The sequence below is a fragment of the Bos javanicus genome, chromosome 18 (assembly GCF_032452875.1).
Source record: "Bos javanicus breed banteng chromosome 18, ARS-OSU_banteng_1.0, whole genome shotgun sequence".
NCBI classification, from domain to species: domain Eukaryota; kingdom Metazoa; phylum Chordata; class Mammalia; order Artiodactyla; family Bovidae; genus Bos; species Bos javanicus.
The window spans coordinates 61,117,808-61,138,596 of NC_083885.1; the positions used below are offsets into that span (position 1 = coordinate 61,117,808).

Below are 20,789 nucleotides of genomic sequence, written 5' to 3' on the forward strand. Positions count from 1 at the left end.
CAAAAACATCCTGTAACCACAGGACATCGATGCTGTGTGGAATCCCTCTAGGCACTGGAGTTATCTTCTGGTTCAAGGGACACTTTGAGTCTGTGGACTGTTGTTATTGTCTTCTTGACAGAACAGAACCTGGGGACAGGAGTCAACAAAAAGAAGGTGAAGGAAAGAAGGACGTGGGGGACCCAAGTCTCTAGTGGAACAAGGGTACTTTATTCATGGCAGCGTGTGCTTATATATTGTTATACAAGGAAGCTTTAGACAGAAAAATAAAGTTGAGTAAAAAACACTGAAACCAGACGCTTAACAACAGTAACTAAGGGAATAACAATAGTCATAGGTCCATAGCAACAGTAACTAGGGGAATAGCAATTGTCACAGGGCCAGAAGACAATCCATGTATTGGAAATAGGAAGATGACTAAGTAGTTTTACAGAAAAGTAAAAAGGTTACTGAAAAGAATCCATGTATGCGTTCCACCTCATGACCTCAGTCCTGAGAACTGTGCAGCTCTGCTCGTTTCTGTTTTCCAGGAACTTATAAGGAACAGAAGGCCCTTGAGAAACAGAAAACAACATATAGGATTCCTTAAAATTAAATGTTCCCTGACAGACTGTGATGGTGTATGCATTTAAAGCTCTATGTTTACTGGCAGTGGAAAAAATCACATTGGTGTTGTATATGTATATTTTTTCAAATAAACTTTTAATAGCATAATATGCATAATGAAAAGTTCAGTCTTCACAAATGTGTAGCAAGATGAACTTTCATAAAGAAAGTACCATGATATAATCAACATCCAGAGGAAGAAACAAAATACTAACCTACAGATAAGAAGATCCTGCTTGTGGCTCTTTGCAGCAAAAACACCAGAGATTGCCTCATGGGAAGGAAACTCAGGTACTGTATATTGTGTCAAGAGTTACACTTGAAATATTAGGACAAACAGATTGGAAATAAAAGGAAGGGAACAGACACACTGTGTAAGCAGTAACAGAAGAAAGCTAGGGTAGTTATATTACTCTCGGACAATGTAGACTCTTAAAAAAGAGATTAATAACAGATAAAGTAGATCATTCATATCAATAAAATGATCATTTAAAAAAAATCTCTTCCCCCACTTCATTGAGACATAGTGTAACATTGTGTAAATGATTGTTTTTCTTTACTTTTCTATTGTAAACTCAGAGTCACACAGTAGAGTTGATAAAGAAAAATCCTCAATTGAAAAATGAAACTGCCTTGCTAGAAGTGGGGGAAAGGGGTTTAGGTAATGGGTGGTTGATAAATGGTTATAGCTGAGTGAAACTCTAAGATGGGAAGTGAAAGTAAAAAGACAAGATAAAAAGTTGTTGCTGCAGAACAGAATGCTAAAATTTAGAGTATGGACATTCAAAAAGTTGGTAATAAAGAAGTATAGGACTGTTTGTTGGAACAATGGAAGTAAAGTGAAGGAGGTCAAGAAACAGTACAAGTTATTAGATTGCCCTGGGTAGCTATACAATGTGATAGGGTAGCCAAAATCCAGCCTTTGTAACCAAGTACCAAACTGAATAGTGGAGATAGAGCCAAGGGGGCAAAAGCAGACTAATGCCCTCAAAACCATGTGTCCTGACATGGAAGGGTAGGAGGAGGTTTATAATTGTTCAAAGAGGAGAACATGATGAGCTAATAGACATTCTTCTGATGGGTTGGTGTGAGGTCACTGGGAATCAGCATCATCAACTTTCTGATTCCAAATGGTCTGGGGTCTATGTGTTCATGGGTAGTGTACAGTTAACTTTTTTCAGCTGGCTGGGGGATTCAATATCTGCAACATAGCCCCAAAATATCGTTGTATATATCTCAAATGGGCAGGGCAGAATCCTGCCCCTACTGCACCGCAAGGCTGTGCTATTGTGGGTTTTTTTTTTTTTCATTTTTTTATTTGGCTGCTTTGGGTCCTAGTTGCAGCACACAGGATCTTCATTCATCATATGGGATCTTTCCTTTCAGTGCATGGAGTGTAGCTGTGGCACTTGGACTCAGTAGTTGTGGCTCTCCCATCCAGTTGCTCCATGGTATATGGTATCTTTGTTCCCCAAAAAGAAAGTGAAAGTGTTAGCCGTTCTGTCATCTCCGACTCTTTGTGACCCCATGGACTGTGTCCATGGAGTTCTCCAGGCAAGAATGCTGAAGCTGGTTCCCTGTCTTCCTCCAGGGGATCTTCCCAACTCAAGGATGGAACCCACATCTCTATGTCTCCTGCATTGGCAGGCATGTTCTTTACCACTAGTGTCACCTGGTAAGCACTTACACATGCTGCTGCTGCCGCTAAGTCGCCTCAGTCATGTCTGACTCTGTGCGACCCCATAGATGGCAGCCCACCAGGCTCCCCCATCCCTGGGATTCTCCAGGCAAGAACACCGGAGTGGGTTGTCATTTCCTTCTCCAATGCATGAAAGTGAAAAGTGAAAGTGAAGTTGCTTTGCCATGTCCGACTCTTAGCAACACCATGGACTGCAGCTACCAGGCTCCTCCGTCCATGGGATTTTCCAGGCAAGAGTACTGGAGTGGGGTGCCATTGCCTTCTCCATTACATGTACTACTGGCCTCTTATTTGGTTGAAAGCACAATCTGCCTGCAATATGGGAGATCTGGGTTTGGTCTCTGGGTCAGGAAGATCCCCTGGAGGAAGACATGGCAACCCACTTCAGTATTCTTGCCTGGAGAATTCCATGGATAGAGGAGCCTGGTGGGCTACTGTCCATGGGATTGCAGAATCAGACATAACTCAGAGCAATTAACACTTCAGTTCAGTTCAGTTGCTCAGTCATGTCTGACTCTTTGCGACCCCATGGACTGCAGCACGCCAGCCCTCCCAGTCCATCACCAACTCCCAGAACTTGCTCAAACTCATGTCCTTCGAGTTGGTGATGCCATCCAACCATCTCATCCTCTGTCATCCCCTTCTCTTCCCACCTTCAATCTTTCTCAGCATCAGGGTCTTTTTCAGTGAGTCAGTTCTTCTGCTGAATGGGAGAAGATAAATCTGCAAGTGATACATTAATATTCAACACATATAAACAGCTCATACAACTCAACATCAAAGAAACAAACAAACAACTCAACTAAAACATGAGCAGAACTAAATGATATTTTTCAAAGAGAAAATGCTGTGGCCAACAGACATGTGACAAGATGCTCAACAGTGCTAATGATCAAGGAAATGCAAATCAAAACCGTGAGAGACCACCTTGCACCTGTCAGAAAGGCTGTCATCAAAAAGGACAGAAATGACAAAGGTTGGCTAGGATTTGGACAAAACGGGACCCATGTACACGGTTGGCAGGGGTGTAAATTGATGCAGCCACTGCACAAAAAAGCTGTATGGAGGTGTCTCTTAAAACTAAAAATAGAACTACCATATGATGTAGCAAGTCCATTGCTGGGTATGTGGCAGTGAAAAGGAAAAAGCGGAGTGAGTTTTTCTCTTTCCCTTTCCTGAGAACAAAGAAGAAAAAAGAAAACAGTGAACAGGCCTAAACATTTCTTTCTTTTTTTTTTTTTTTAACTTTAATTGCTCCTAACTCTGCATGTCTGTAACTGGCTTTGCTTTTCTGCCCCCTGATTCTGGAGGAGCTGCACTTCACACCTATTACCCTTTGCTTACCCTTATGACACTCCCTTCACCTTGTTACGTTTCAGAAAGAAGGCCGCAGACCCACCGAACTGCCCGACTCAATCACTGGGCTACTGACCCCAGCCTATGATGGTTTTTGAAAGAATGCAAGAGGAAGAAGACAAGATCCTACCATCTTGGTTCCTCTTCACTGACTCCTGACTGCGAGCCTTCATCTTATAAGCCTTTATCTTAGGAGGGGAGGCACAGTCCTTGAGGCCTGAACCTACTTTATTTCCTTCTTTGCCAATTGAGAATTAAAGCCACCTGTATATTACCTCCAAACTCTGTCTCCACATATTTTTTTCAGTGGGCAGAGAAAGCCAATATTTTGGCCAACAACAGCTATGTACACACACACACACACACACACACACACACACACACAAATATATGCATGTGTGCGTGCGTGTATGTGTGTGCGTGCGCTAAGTCGCTTTAGTCGTGTCCAACTCTGTGTGCCACATGGACTATAGCTTGCCAGCCTCCTCTGTCCATGGGATTCTCCAGGCAAGAATACTGGAGTGGGTTGCCATGCCCTCCTCCAGGGGATCTTCGCTACCCAAGGACAGAACCCCGTCTCTTACATCCCCTCCCTGGTAGATGGGCAGGCAGGTTCTTCACCACTAGCGCCACCTGGGAGGTGTGTGTGTGTGTGTGTGTACGCTCAGCTCTCCCAGAAAACAGCTCCTAGAAGAAGTGGACCAAGTCACATCCTCTTCCATCCCTTTGTGCAAGGCTGGATGCAGGCACGGTGCTTGTTCCATGCTTGCGTTGTTTGGATTCACATCAGAGATGTTAAGCTGCCTTCTCCTGGTTGGGGCACAGCTGAGCTTGAAGGTCCCCACACTGGGGTGTCTCAGGTCAGGTGCAGACTGTGGGGGGTCGAGTCGTGTAAGAGGACTAGGAGGGAACAGGGTTGAGTGGGATCTCAAGTCTTACAGCTCGTATTTCTCACGGTCCTTGATCAAATGAGTTCAAGTGTCCACAGAAATGATCAATGAAAAGTACATAACCAAAATAGGAAAGAGTTTTCTTTGAGCCAAACTGTGGCCCTCAAGGGAGACAGTGTCCCTAAAGAGCTCTGAGGAACTGCTCTGCTGAAGCATGGTGTCCAGCGCAGTCTTCTACCTCATCCAAGCAAAGGACATACATCAACATGACAGGGTATATTTCTTCAAGTTTTCAAAAGAGACAGACCTAGTTCATAGCGAGACAAAAGCTTCTTGGTGTCTGGGGAGGGAACGTTATCTTCCAGGGAGTGTTAACACGGATGCTTTGAGAAGGGAGTTACTCATATTTATCTTCAGAACAGACATTCTTTACCTTAGTGGTTAAGCGCTATGAGGGTCTGACAGGCTGTTTTAATTCACACAGAGTTCAGGCTGAACCATGGATAAGCCAAAATGACTTCCCCATACCTCAATATGTGAACATTTTCTCCATCACCAGCAGATAAAAATCTTAAAACCATATGACCCAGCAATTCTACCTCTGAGGATATACCCAGAAGAATTGAAACCACACTCGGGAAGAGACATTTATACATTCGAGTTCACAGCAGCATTATTCACAATAACTAGAACATGAAAGCAACCCAAGTGCCCACTGACCAAGGAAGGGATAAGCCAATGTAGTGTGTGCAAGGAATATGGTATGTACTGTTTATTCAGCATTAGAAAGGAAGGGAATTGTGGACATTCTTCTAAGTGAAATGAGCCTGACAGGAAAGGACAAATACTATACGACTCCACGGAAATGAAGCGCCTGGTGTAGTCAGATGCATAGAGACAGAAAGTAGAAGGGTGATTGCAAGGAACTGAGGGAGAAAACAGGAATTTTTGCTGAATGGGTACAGAGTTTAAGTTTTGCCAGATGAAAACAAAGTCCTGGAGTTTGGTTGCACAAAAGGTGAATGCAGTTAATATGATTGGATCAGACACTTAAAGATGGTTAAAATGGTCAATGTTATGTTATGGGTGTTTTACCACAATAAAATAAACCTCTCAGAACCTCCCCCGAGGGTAACCACAGAAGAGTCAGGGCTGAGAGCAACACGGCAGATGCTCCCTGCTCGCCCCGCTCCATCTCCACCCCAACAACCCAGGGGTGAGGACTGTCTTCTGCGCTCAGGACTCCCCACTTCAGTTCTTGGAGATGTTTCAGCTCCAGCCCTGCACAGCTTAACCTCAGCCTCCCTGACTGACCCAGTGCTCCAGGATCTGCTCCAAGGGTCCGTTAAGTCTCAGGTCACCCTCTTCTGTAGGAGACTGGGCGCTGAGTTCACATCCTCCCAAAGAGACCCCTGCAATCCCAGAATGTAGGGGGTGGTCAGCCCGGCCCCTGACTGACCCTTTTTCCAATGAAAGCAGGAGCAGGGAGTGTGTGTGAAAAAAAGGTGTATGTAGGGGATGGGAGGTAATTGGACCTGTGTCCTGACGATCTAAGCCTATTTTTTTGACTTATGTACAAGCCATATTAATAATTACCCTTATACACTGAATGGGCATGTGGACCCCTGGTTTCAGTCTTCTATATACCGTCTGCCCTCCGTGTCTGTGGGTGCCTCATCTGAAGATACAGGGGAAACTGTAAGGAACTTGAGCTTCTGTGGAATTGGGTATTCATGAGGGGCAACTGTATGGTGATTTATAGTATATTACTTTTGGGTTTGCTACACCCATCAACTCTGTGAAGCTGACTATATTATTCAGCATTAGTAGCAATTTTTTAAATGGTGACAAAATACACATAACAGAGAATTTACCATTTTGACCATTTTAAAGTGTACAGTTCAGTAATGTTAGGTGTTATGTACATTGTAAGAGTTCTGATCTCCAGAACTCTTTTCATCTTGTAAAACTGAAATTGTGTCTCCATTTTATAATAACTCCTATTTCTCCCCAGCCCTTCTGCTGAACCACCATTCTACTTTCTTTTTTTAAATTTGTTTACATGGCTGCTCCGGGTCTTAGTTGTGTCATGCTGGATCTTATTGCGACGCAAGGACTCTGTAGTTGTGTCTCGAGGGCTCCAGAGCACACGGGCTTCAGTAGTTGTGGTCTGCAGTCAGCTGCCCCACAGCATTTGGGGTCTTAGTTCCCAGACCGGGAATTGACCAGTCTCCCCTGCATTGCAAGGCCATCTTAACCACTGGACCACCAGGCAAGTTCCCACTGTTCTACTTTCCGTCTCTATGATTTTGACTGTTCTCAGTACTTCATAGAACTGGAATCATACAATATTTGTATTATGTCACTTAGCATAATGTTTTCAAGTTTCCTCCATGTTGTAGCGTGTATCAGAAATGTCGGTGTTTTCAAGGCTGAATAGTATTTCAATGCATGTATAGACCTCATCACGTTTATCCATTTCTTTGAGGATGGACATCTGAGTTGCTTCCAACTTCCAGCTATTGTGATGAATGCTGCTATGAATATAGGTGCACAAGTGTCTCTTTGAGATCCTATTTTCAGTTCTTTTGGGTGTACAGCCAGCAGTGGAATTGCTGGATCATGTGGTAATTTCACTTTTAGTTTTTTTTAGAGAACCTTACATTCCTCCTACTCACGGTGCACAGGGGTTGGTCAGCAGCATTTAAGCAAGAAGAAAACACAGGTCCAGAGAAATGTATGACTTGTTCAAAGGCACAGTAGTGTTCAAGGAGCCAAGATTCTAATCAGAATGTCCTGGCTCTTTGAATGTTTGCTCCGAATCAAAATGCTAAACTTGGACTTCAGAGTATCAGGGGTGGAAGCCCCCTGATGGTGACTTGTGGTCACTGGGTCAGCCTAGCCCTGCAGAGCAGTGTAGTGAGGGGACATTTCACACCCCAGAGCAGCAGGAAACAGAGTCCTTTCATTTCTGATTCAGAGTAAAGGTTACTTCCTCGTCCCTCCAGGCAGTTAGTTGGGAGGCCACTCTGCTGTGATGCTTTGACTGAGCTGAGTTTGAGTCTGTCCCTCCCTACAAATTCCATCTCCTTCTGCCCCAAAGCAGAGTCCCTATTCCATGTCACTCTGCAGGCAACGAAACAGGAAGCTACCAGGTTTTAAGATCTTTGTCATGGAAACAGGTGGAGTCTGTGATTTCTGATCACCAAGCCCCTTAGTCACTTCATCCCTATCTAGGACAGAAGGAAATAATGATCATAAGGACAGTTTTCCCAGTGGTATAGAGAAAAGCAGGACAAAGATGGTATATAGCACGTGCAATAGCAGCTAGCTAATAAATAGCAGAGCTGGATTTGAAATGGCAGAACTGGTTGATTTTGCTTAAAACCAAGAAATCATCATTCTTATCCACTCAGATCATGCCCATTAAGCAGATGCTGTGAACCAGGCACTGTGTCGGAAGGTTTTGCTTCTGCAGGGACAGAAATTTCCTTTTCTAAGCTCTTTGGCTGGTTTAATAATTAAACTGACATAAGACAGGCAAACAGGCACTTCCCTGGTGGTCCAGTGGCTAAGACTCCGTGCCCACATTGCAGGGAGCCTGGGTTCGATCCCTGGTTGAGGAAGTAGACCCCGTATGCTGCAACTGAGTTCACCTGCCTCAACGAAAGATCTTGCGTGCTGCAACTAAGATCCAGTGCAGACAAAAAAAAAAAAAAAAAAAGACAGATTAGGAGATTCAATTTGCTTCATTGGGGAGCCCCATAGAAATTCTGAGACTCAAGACATTCAAACAACTGAGGCTCATATCCTCCCCTGAGCTAAGGAGAAAGGAGTAGGAATCTGGGGCTTCAAATGGGAGGAAGAGAACCCACAGGAAGATGGGAGGAGAAAATGCTTGGAAGACCCTTGTGAGTCCCTTGGATGGCAGGGAGATCAAACCAGTTAATCCTAAAAGAAATTCACCCTGAATATTCATCAGAAGGACTGATGCTGAAGCTGAAGCTCCAATACTTTGGCCTCCTGATGCGAAGAACTGACTCATTGGAAAAGACTCTGATGCTGGGAAAGATTAAGGGCAGGAGGACAAGGGGATGACAGAGGATGAGATGGTTGGATGGCAGCTTTGACTCAATGAATGTGAATTTGAGCAAACTCCGGGAGATAGTGAAGGACAGAAGAGCCTGGTGTGCTGCAGTTCATGGGGTAACAAAGAGTCGGACATGACTGAGTGACTGAATGACAACAACAAAAAACCCCAAGTGTTTGGTATACAAATGTTTGCCACTCCAGGCAGATAATCCTTTTAGAAATAAAAAGTTGTCTTTGGTGATAGCTCTCTTCCTGCTGTAGGTCCCTTGTGAAAGTCGCTAAGTCGTGTCCGAGTCTTTGCGACCCCATGGACTATACAGTCCATGGAATTCTCCAGGCCGGAATACTGGAGTTGGTAGCCTTTCCCTTCTCCAGGGGATCTTCCCAACCCAGGGATCAAACCCAGGTCTCTCACATTGCAGGCGGACTCTTCACCAGCTGATTACCTTATTTTGAGCAGTTAAGGGAGACACAAGGAGCTTCTCCTGAGTCTGCTGGGTCTTCACTGCCTTTGGCTCAAAACAGTCAACCAGTCAAAGGGGCACATTTGAGAAGATGTATTCTGCTCCCCTGGAGAAGGCAATGGCACCCCACTCCAGTACTCTTGCCTGGAAAATCCCATGGATGGAGGAGCCTGGTAGGCTGCAGTCCATGGGGTCGCTAAGAATCGGACACGACTGAGCGACTTCATTTTCACCTTTCACTTTCATGCATTGGAGAAGGAAATGGCAACCCACTCCAGTGTCCTTGCCTGGAGAATCCCAGTGATGGGGGAGCCTGGTGGGCTGCCTTCTATGGGGTCGCAGAGTCGGACACGACTGAAGTGACTTAGCAGCAGCAGCATTCTGCTCCCTGTCACTTCTCTTTAAACGATCTTTCTAGCAATTTTGAAACACATTAAGAGGCTTCTTTATGTTTGAAGAATTCAAAGCTCAGAGATGGAGAACTTGCCCATGGTTAAAGGATGTGTCCTTTAACCAGCTGCCCCTCATCACTCCAGTACTTCATGGACTTTAACTCCTAGGGTCTAGGACGGATAAGCAATCTGGATGACTGCGTCTTGTTTTCTCAGCAGATTGTAGCCTCCTCAACTATGTCTAAGACGCTGTGTCAGTATGTTCGCTGGTTTGATCAGAAGCTGGCCCACAGGCGAGGGGCAGACACCATAAAGGAGTCTGATGATCTCAAGATTCATCTGAGTGCCACAGAACTGGTGTTCTTGGGTGTGGGCAGATACCTGGGAGGTGGCCTGTACATCACGGTTGGTGCAGTGGCCAAGTACGTAGCTGGACCAGCGATTGTCATCTGCTTCTTGGTGGCCGGCCTGTCTTCTCTGCTGTCGAGGCTCTGCTATGTGGAGCTTGACGCCCGGGTACCACGCTCCTCTTCTGCGTATGTCTGCAGCTACGTCACGATGGGGCAGCTCTGGGCCTTCATCGTTGGCTGGAACATCATACTGTTATTTTTAATTGGTGAGGTGATGGGACCAGGGGACAGGTGTGGGGGAAAGGCGTGGGGCTAAGGTCAGGAAACTGGGAGATGCGATTGCGGTCTTATTCATGGGCTCTTTGTTACCTGACTTGTTGGGGGAAGTGGGTAACAGTAGCTGGAAAACCCCACAACTTCATTCTATTCAGCTCTCCCCTGCTTTCCTTAAATAATTGGACTAAGAAAGAGGAGGAAAGGAAACTGGGCACTGGTGGGAGGGAGGCGTGTCCCACAGGCTCATCACCTCATTATATTGGAGTCTTTGCTCAGCTGTTGCCTTTGAGTGATTTTTTTTTGGGGGGGAGGGTTGCCACTTGATATTTTATACCTCATCTTTTAGCCCTCCTTATCCAACTTCCCTGTTTTCTTTCCTTGTGAAACACTGATCTCCTCCTAATATATTAAATAGTGGACCTATTTTGTGAATCATCCCAGTCTGCTCTCGATACCCCATGAAAAAAATCTTTGAGATTATGTTTTGCCTATTTTTTCCTTCAAAATACATCCCATGGCACATACTAGGTGTTCAATTTTGTCTGTGAATGTTCATTCTTCTGCTGCTGCAGCCACTGCGTGTACAGCCAGTGCCTGGAGGTACGCCTTTGACAGCCTCATTGGGGACCTCATCTCTCAGGCATTGGAGGGAACTTTCCCTCTGCATGTGCCCTACTTGCTGGCCACGTATGCGGACTTTTTGGCACTGGGCCTGGTGCTGCTGCTTGCGGGTGAGTCAGGGGTCAGATATAAGACGGGATGAGGGGACTCCCCTGGTGGTCCAGTGGTTAAGAATCCGCCTTGCAATGTGGGGACACAGGTTTGATCCCTGGTCAGGGAACTAGGATCCCATGTGCCGCAGAACAACTAGGCCCAAGTCCTTAACCTGCACAGTACAACTGGAGAATCTGTGTGTGTGTGTGTGTATGTGTGTAGTTGCTCAGTCATGTCCCACCTTTTGGGCTATAGCCCAATAGGCTCCTTTGTCGGTGGGATTCTCCAGTCAGGAATGCTGGAGTGGGTTGCCATATCCTTCTCCAGGGGATCTTCCTGACCCAGGAAGTGAACCCATGTCTCCTGTGTTTCCTGCATTGCAGGTGGATTCCTTATCCACTGATTCCCAAACTTTGCTGTTTGGGTCACAACTAAAGATCCCACAGATAAGACCCAACTCAGCCAATTACTAACTAAATAAAATATATTTTTTTAAAAGATGGACTGAGTAGGGCATGGAGAGGAGCTGAGGTTGGGAAAAACTTGGGGGTGGGGACTAGGACTGGAAGGACTGTCTGTGTTATGAGAGACGGGAAAGCAAGATCTGGAGGATCGTTTCCCACTCTTGGCCCTCTTGACAATTTGAGCCAGTTCATTCCTTGGTAGGGCGGGCTGTTCTGTGATTTCAGGATGTTTTAAAAAATCATTGTTGGATGCTGAGTAGCGTCCCCCACCTTTGCTTACTAGATAGCCGTGAAACCCACTCCCCAAATTCTGACAATTGGAATGTCTCCAGACCATGCCAAACGTTTGGGGAATAAAATTTAATCCCAGGTGAAAATCATTTACTTAGACTGACATATTTTAGTCTTGGTACTGAGACCAAAGATTTTTTTTTTTTTTAATTTCAGAGGAAATTCACAAAGCATAAATTTATTGTTTTGCTATTTCCCCCAGCTTTACTGAGATATAACTGACATACAGCACAGCAAGTTTGAGGTGTGCAATGTGACTTTGTTTTTGGCTGTACTAGATCTTTGTAGCTGCTCACAGGTTTTCTCTAGCTACAGAGCGTATGGGTTACTATTTGCTGTGATACTCAGGCTTCTTTTTGCGGGGCTTCTAATGTTGCAGAGCATGGGCTCTAGAGCTCGGGGTCAGTAGTTACAGCACATGGGCTTAGTTTTCTTTGGCATGTGGAATGTCCCTGGACCAGGGATGGAACCCTTGTCCCCTGCATTGGCCAGCAGACTCCCAACCACTGGGCCACCAGGGAAATCCCACAGTGGTGACCTGATAGGCCTGCCTATGTGAGATGATCACCACAATAAGAAATGAACTATTAGGACCTGCCTGGTGGTCCAGTGGCCAAGACTCCTCCTCCCAGTGCAGGGGACCAAGGTTCCACCCCTGGTCAGGGAACTACGATCCCACTGATGCCACTAAGAGTTCACACGCCACACCTAAAGATTCTGTTATGCCGCAGCAAAGACTCAGCACAGCCAAATATAAATAAAATGAAAATTTTTTTAAATTATAAGAAAAGAAATTAACTATCTTATGGGTACAATTCAGGGGCGCTAGTACATTCACAATGTTGTCCAGCCATCATCTGCTTTTAGTTTCAAACATGTTCATCTGCCCCCAAAAGACACCCTGTATCCACTGAGCAGTCACGGTCCATCCACCCCACCCCCACAACCCCCAGCCGCCGAGGCTGCTCTCTGTCTCTGTGGACTTCGTTACTGTGCATGTTTCATATTTCATCTCTCCTACAGTACTACTCGCTCTGGGAGTTCCTGAGTCAGCCTGGGTTTACAGAGTGTTCACGGGCATCAACATTTTGGTTCTCAGCTTCACCATCGTCTCTGGCTTCATTAAGGGAGACCCACACAACTGGAAGCTCATGAATCAGGGCTACACATTGGCCACAGCTGTATTCATGTATAGGTTAGGAGGGTACCCTTGGTCATATTAATGTCTGTGTGTGTGTAGGGGAGTCAGAGCTGAGAATTTTGTGGGGACTAAAGAGACCCAGGCTGGTGGATCCAGATGGCGGGTTTCCAGAGTTTGTGGTATTGAGGGAAGAGTCCAGAAGTGATGGCTGAACCCACCTCACCCAAATTCTTTCTTGCTCCTTCTCCCACAACAGCTTGGGCCCTCCAGGTGCTGGAGGGTTTGTGCCTTTTGACTTTGAGGGAGTCGTCCGAGGAGCAGCTATGTGTTTCTATGCATTTGTCGGTTTTGCTGACATTACCACTAGAGGTAAGGTGGTAACCGTGTGTCCCATCAGGGTTTGGACAGAGATTGAGCTGCCCTTGGGCACAGAGGCTGGGAGAAGGTTAGCCTGCTTTAGGCAGTTCTGTGCTTTTACCCCATGGTGTTTTTGTGACCTGCTGCTTCTACCCCTTTTGCAGAGAGAGGAGACCTAAAGCCTCAGCGCTCCATCTCCCTCTTCTCACTCCTCATGTGCTTTTTGGCATATTTTGCTGTCTCAGCGGCACTCACCCTCACGGTGCCCTACCACCAGATTCATCACTATAACCCCTTGCCTGAGGCTTTTCTCCACGTTGGCTGGGGCCCTGCCAGATATGTCATGGCTGTTGGCGTCCTCTGTGCTCTTATGTCCAGGTCAGTGTCACAGGTTTCTCCCCGTCTACTGTCAGATGCTCATGCACCCCAGCCCGTGGGACTGAGAGATGAGAGGGTAAGACATCTTGCTCCAGACTAGGGAGCGCATGCCCTGGTCTCCCCTGCTTCTCCACGTCCTCACACGTGTCTCCACTTTCTCTCCCAGCCTCCTAGGTGACATGTTCCCCATGTCTCGGTTAATTCGTGCAATGGCAGAGGATGGGCTCCTTTTCCGGGCACTTGTCCGGGTCTATGGTCACACAAAAATCCCCATCATGGCCATCATGTCTTCTGGAAACCTTGCAGGTGAATAAACAAAACTCACTCCTTCCTTGGTCCATTTCCCTTAAGTGCAGTTCCAGTGGTTTCTTAATCCCACCCCTGGCATTTTTGCTCCCCCATTCTAGGGATCATGGCATTACTTTTTGAGTTCAGCGACATTGCAAACCTCATGGCAGTTGTGTCCCTGCTCGCTTACTCCATGGTGTCCTTCTCAGTCCTTGCTCTCAGGTGAGACCCCATTACACCTTGATCGGGGGGCTTGGGGTCATGGGGATGATGGGGAGGTCATCCTGGTCTGTGTCTTCATGCTGCCTTCTGATTGTTCAATAGAAGAAAGAAGTGGAATAGACAATCTGATATTGTGTGAATAGTGGCTGCTGTTAATATTGCCTTTAAACCTCTAATTCAGGTACCAGCCAGATCAGAATTTAAGTAAGAATAAGAAAACGGAAGAAGAAACTGAGATGGAGTGTGTACTTGAAGGAAGTCCTTTGGAATCTGAACCTGAAGCAGGAACCTCAAACATTCTAAGGAGCCTGTGGTTCCCTACCAGCATCACCCTCACCCAGAAATCTGTCCAGATTGTCTCTGGATGTGCCTTCCTGCTTGGTGAGCAGTGGGGTTTCCCTTTATTTGTATTCTGAAATTGACTGGATGGAGTGAGAGTGTGTATTTTGTCAGTTGAGTAGTCTTGGAGATATGATGGCCCTTCCTGATGTTGGTGGTTTCAGGGAGGGGTGTGACCTGAGGTCCTGACATCTTTGTCTTCTGGGTCCAGCCTGTTCTCCTTCTTCTTGACCCTTGCAGTTCTTCTGCTGACCATCCTGGGCCTGATCCTGGCTCAGTGGCCCAGACATGTGTTCTCTGGAGACCCCGTGCTCACAACAGTGGCTGTGCTGCTGCTGCTCATCACTGGGATCACGGTCATCATCTGGAGGCAGCCCCAGAGCCCAAGTCCTCTTACGTTCAGGATAAGGTGACCTTATGTGGCCAAAGTATCCACCTTGAGTGAATGAAGTCTGTGTGCTTTGAGGTCTAAACATCCTTTGCTGGACCAAGAAAAAAGGGGAGTTGCTGAAACCAATGGACTCTTCCCTGATCCACACTCAGTGCTTACAAACCAGGCTCAATAGGCATGGAACACAAAGCCTGAATTGGACTGAACTTGTCTCGCCCACATGGGGAAAGGTCTCCCTTTCAGGTGTCTGGGCTGTGTTCAGGGATGAACTGACTCTGCCTGCAGGTCCCTGCTCTGCCTGTCCTCCCACTGGTGAGCATCTTTCTGAACGTTTATCTGATGATGCAGATGACTACTTGGACCTGGACCCTATTTGGTGTCTGGAATGCCATTGGTGAGTGACTGTCTAGGGTGAAGAGGCTTCTTGGGTGACTGAACCCAATCCTCTTCTAAGTACTTCTTCCCTAAACTGTGCCATACGCCATAATAGGAGGCTTACTGGGTATTCATAAGTGAGGAGAGCCTCTGTTTTTCTTCTTATTGTCTCATCTCTCTACTAGGATTTGCCATATACTTTGGATATGGGATCCAACACAGCTTGTAGGAGAACAATGAGCCATAGACACCAGCCTCCACCTCCCAGACTCTGGACTAAAACACCCCTAGTGATGAAGCATCTTAGCCAAAGGAAATAGATGCTGTGTGGACCCCTCCATACACTGGAGGTATCTGCTGATTCAAGGCGCGATTTGAGCCTCTATGGACTGTGAAGGTGGAAAGTATTTAGTATAAATATTTAGTATTTATTGCCAATGGACACAATGACTTTGCTATTGTATAATTTTTAAGTAAATGTTTTAAAGCTTAATATGCATACAGAAAACTGCATGCTTCATAAGTGTGTAGTAAGATGAATCTTTACAAAGAAAGTACTATGATGTAACTAACAAATAGAGGAAGAAATAAAATATGAGCCTGCACATAAGAAGCACCTTGTTGTACTTATTTCCAATAAGAACTAGAGATTGCCCCATGGGAAAGAAACTCAGGTAACTATGTATTATGTCAAGAGTTATACTTTACGGGCTTCCCTAATGGTCCAGTGGTCAAGACTCTGGGCCCCCAATGCAGGGGGCATGGGTTTGAGCCCTGATTAGGGAACTAATATTCCACAGGCCACAACTAAGACCCAGCACAGCCAAATAAAGAAACAAATAAGATTTTTTAAAAGAGTTACACATAAATATTAGCCCATGAATAGGCTAGAAGTAAAAGAAAGGGAACAGATATTTTGTGCAAATATTAACAATAGAAACTAGGGTAGCTATATTGCTATCAGACAAATTAGATTTTGTTCAAAAGAATAGCAATAGATAAAGTTGATCATTTCTTGGAGAAGGCAATGGCAACCCACTCCTGTATTCTTGCCTGGAGAATCCCATGGACAGAGGAGCCTGGCGGGCCCCATGGGGTTGCAAAGAGTCAGACACGACTTAGCAACAAGCATGCACACACATCCTTTAGGCCCAATGTGTGCAGTTTGGCTCACCTCATTAAAGATGCTTGATGTCGTCATTGGTTAATTTCCTTTTATTTTCCCACAGACTTTTTCATAGATGCTATTTTTCAAAATCTGTATGGCTTTTTTTTTTCCTGCTTGTTTTGTTCTGCTGTGAATTGCTTTGCTTTAGTGAACTTATGCTAGTATACTTAGCTCACAGACGTTCAAGCCATTGTGAATTTTCCTCATCTCCATAAATAGTTCATCTGTGCTTCTCCCTAATGGCGTTTTATTTTTACCCCCATAAGCAACTAAGGTAGAAAAATAAAATGTTTACCATGGAAAAAAAAATAAAGTTGATCATTTCATAATGATAAAGAGAAGTGATCATTTTGATATTTTCTCCAAGCTTTGTTGAGACAAAGTGTAACAGTGTAAATGGTTGGTTTTCTTTACTTTTCTATCCCAGAGTCCTCGAGTCACACAGTAGTGCTCATGAAGAAAACCTCTTAATAGGAAAAGAAAACTTCCTGCATTGTTAGAAGTGGGGGGAAGGGGTCATATGTAATTGTTGGTTGATAAATGGTTCCAGTAAGGTTGAACTAAAACCTCGAAAGACAGGACAGAAAGTTGCTGCTGCAGAACATAATGTTTGAAACTGAGATTACAGACATGCAAGAAGTTGGTAATAATGGGGCAGAGGATTGTTTGTGGGAACAACTGAAGTGGAGTAAAGGAGATATGGAGATATGGAGGTCAAGAAACCAAGTACAAGTTATTAGATGAATTTAAACAAAGATGGAGGAGAATGAATAGAATTAGGAAAGTCACTACCTTGCAAGTTCTATTGAAATTACTGACTTAGGAAGCAATGAATGGAGAATGAGACTGTCAGGTGAAACTTTGATGGAAAAGTTGACATCACCTGATTGTTGTTGATCCCTTACTGATGTGGGAAAGCCAGATATCATGTGATACCCAACGTACTGTGATAGGCAACCCAGAACACTGCCCATACAATAGTCCTGATGAAAAGTTGACTCAGAATTAATCAAGTCTCTACATCAATTGCTTTCCAGGTGGCCCAATGGTAAAGAATCTGCCTGCAATGCAGGAGACCCAGTTTTGATTCCTGTATCAGGAAGATCCCCTGGAGGAGGGCTTGGCAACCCACTCCAGTATTCTTGCCTGGAGAATCCCATGGACAGAGGAGCCTGGTGGGCTACAGGCCATGGGGTTGCAAAGAGTTGGACACAACTGAGTGACTAAGCATTGCACGCCTGCACCCTAGATCACCTAGGAGCTCAGAGCAGACATTAGGGATAGATTCACATTTAAGCTGAAAACTTAGTCACCCAGGGACTTCCTCGTTGCAAGGGAGCACAGGTTGAATCCCTGGTTGGGGAACCCACATGCCTCACAGTGAGGGCCCCCCTCCCTCCCACCCCCAAAATCAGCCAAACCAGAATGTGGGTAATTCTCCAGGAAGCAAAATGATGCACTTTCTGTAACAATTAAATGATATGACCCAAAGTGATGAGTTCATACAGTTATGTGAAAGTGTTAGTCTCTCAGTTGTGTCCAACTCTTTGTGGCCCCATGGACTGTAGCCCGCCAGGCTCCTCTGTTCATGGGATTCTGCAGGCAAGAATACTTGAGTGGGTTGCCATGCCCTCCTCCAGGGGATCTTCTTGACCCAGGGATCAAACCTGGTCTCCTGCATTGCAAGTGGATTCTTTTGCTTCTACAGAGTTGACATAAAAGAAAGTCACATTTTTTTTTTTTGGTTTCCCAGTGCACATAAAAGTTATGCTTATACTACACTGCAGTCTAGTCAGTGTGCTTAGAATCCTGTCTAAAAAGCCCCAATATACCTACTATAAACCACTCCTTTGCCCGTTTCTGTTTGCTCATCCCTATTTTCCTTAGACCTTAATCATAAGGATGAGATCATTAGGCAACATTTAACTTTCTGCTTTTCTAATTATGCACAATGCCTCACCTAACCTGCTGATTCCTGGATTATAAGGAGTAAGAATGAAGAATTAAGTAGTTAAAGAATGACTGACTCTCTACCCCTAGGTTCCCCTTAGTAAATTTGCAGGTGGACCACGAGGGCAAGAGAACCTCCAGTTGCAGGTGGATCTCCTGAGTAAGATAGTGTCCCAGGGAAGACAAGGAGAAGTCAGCAGCAACAGATAAATGACAGATAATCTGACCTCCTGCCTAAAGGATTAACTGAGGCATTATCATCTTCCCTTTAAAGATTCCCTTCTGGTTCAGCTGGTAAAGAATCCACCTGCAATGTGGGAGACCTGGGTTTGATCCCTGGGTTGGGAAGATCCCCTGGAGAAGGGAAAGGCTACCCACTCCAGTATTCTGGCCTGGAGAATTCCATGGATTCTATAGTCCATGGGGTCACAAAGAGTCGGACACGACTGAGCGACTTTCACTTTAAAGATTGTCATGGCTGAGAAGAACTGGTATGGACACAAGTCCACCTTCTCCTGAGATAGCTGGCTTTTCTGAATAAAGCATCATTCCTCTCTGCGGAAGCTTGTTCCTTGCTTTATTGTCTGTTGAGTGATGAGCGGCTGAACCAGCGATTGGTTACAAATCTAACTGCTGGGCTAGAATAGCCAGTGAGTCAATGCTGGTCACCATGTTTCTGAGTTAATACACCCAGGGCAAGTATTCTATCTTAATGCACAATGTTTAAACATGGCAATTTATAGTTAGGATGGCCTACTGCTGGAGCCTGGGCTACCGCAGATGTTAAAGCATTGATAGCCTTTTCTCCTTCTGTCATTCATTCAGTTGGGTCTGGTTGGGTAGAATTTAGTAGTTCATAGAGAGGTTGGAGGAGAAGGCAATTGCACCCCACTACAGTACTCTTACCTGGAAAATCCCATGGATGGAGGAGCCTGGTAGGCTGCAGTCCATGTGGTCGCTAAGAGTCAGACATGACTAAGTGACTTCACTTTCACTTTTCACTTTCATGCATTGGAGAAGGAAGTGGCAACCCACTCCAGTGTTCTTGCCTGGAGAATCCCAGGGATGGGGGAGCCTTGTGGGCTGCAGTCTATGGGGTTGCACAGAGTCAGACACGACTGATGCAACTTAGCAGCAAGTCAACTATAACTCAATTAAAAAAAAACGTTCTTCTAGGAGTCAATCACTACATTTAATTCTGTTTTGATGGTCTGTGCCCAGTGTTTTGGCTTTGCAGGTGGCTCAAGTGGCTAAGAAGTCACCTGCCAATTCAGGAGATGCAAGAGATATGGACTTGATCCCTGGGTTGGGAAGATACCCTGGAGTGAAAAATGGCAACCCACTCCAGTGTTCTTACCTGAAAAGTCCCATGGACAGAGGAGCCTGGTGGGCTACAGTCCATGGAGTCACAAAGACTCAGACATGACTGAACACACACACACATGCCCAGTGTTTTAGCATGAGAGTCCCTTGATGCAGATCAGAATCTAGTCAACCCTTCACCAGTACCTCTGTCCCCTTAACACTCCACTTCCTGCTCTGGCATTTTCCTTCCTCAAGAGAAAATCTCATGACCTCTTAGATTATTTCCTTTCCCTGCCATGGCGCTCAGCTCTCCCAGCAAACAGAACTCCTTGAAGAAGTGGACGAGGAGGACACCTTCTCCTTTATCCTCTTCCATCCCTTTGTGCAAGGCTGGATGCAGGTGTGATGCTCATTAAATGCTTTTGTTGCTCGAATTAACAGCAGAGATTTTAAGCCCCCATCTTCTGGTCGGCACACAGTTGGACCTGGGAGTTCCCCCACACTGGAGTCTCTCAGGTCATGTGCAGAATGTGAGAGGTTGAGTAGTGTAAGAGGAATGGGAAGGAGGAGGGTTTAGTGTGGTCCCCGAGTTAACAGCCCCTACTTCTCGGGATCCTTGATGATCAAATGAATTTATGTCCACAGACATAAGCAATAAACAATCTGTAATAAAAATAGGAAAGAGTTTTCTTTGAGCCAAATTGAGGACTATAGCAAGGGAGACAATGTCCCTCTAGCTCTGAGAAACTGCTCTGCTGAAGGGTAGTGTCCAGCATCATCTCACACCTCACCCAAACAAAGAACTCATGATGGGGTGCATTTCTTCAAGGTTTCAAAAGAGAGAGACTTGGTACAGAGACAGTGAGACAGCAGTTCCCTGGTATCCAGGAAGGGAACCTTATCTCACAGGGAGTGTTAACATGGACGCCATGAGAAGGGAGTTGCTCATTCTTATCTTCAAAACAGACGTTCTTAACCTCAATAGTTAAAGCAGATGAGCTGTGAGGGTCAGACAGGCTGTCTTAGTTCACACACAGTTCAGGCTAAGCCATGGATAAGCCAGAATGACTTCCCCATTCCTCAATATGTTTTCATCTTCTCCATCACAAGCAGATAAAAATCTTAGAACTTTGTGATCCAGCAATTCTACCTCTGGGAATATACCTGAAAGAATTGAGAGCATACCCTGGAAGAGACATTTGTAAACTCCTGTTGCAGCATTATTCACAATAACGAAAACATGAAAGCAAGCCAAATGCCCATTGACCAAGAAATGGATAA

The 20,789-nt window shown here is 45.4% G+C and overlaps 1 protein-coding gene across 1 annotated transcript in view; it reads left to right on the plus strand.

Annotated features, from left to right (window-relative positions):
* The first annotated feature begins 9,615 nt into the window (after positions 1-9,615).
* Positions 9,616-20,789, plus strand: part of LOC133229470 (cationic amino acid transporter 3-like) — a 58,981-nt gene continuing 47,807 nt past the window's right edge. The window contains exons 1-7 of the mRNA XM_061385838.1: positions 9,616-10,115; positions 10,698-10,856; positions 12,618-12,807; positions 12,965-13,104; positions 13,257-13,470; positions 13,637-13,776; positions 13,878-13,980. Of these exons, the coding sequence (XP_061241822.1) occupies positions 9,737-10,115; positions 10,698-10,856; positions 12,618-12,807; positions 12,965-13,104; positions 13,257-13,470; positions 13,637-13,776; positions 13,878-13,980 (1,325 nt within the window). The 5' untranslated portion in view covers positions 9,616-9,736. The remainder of the gene's footprint in view (positions 10,116-10,697; positions 10,857-12,617; positions 12,808-12,964; positions 13,105-13,256; positions 13,471-13,636; positions 13,777-13,877; positions 13,981-20,789) is intronic.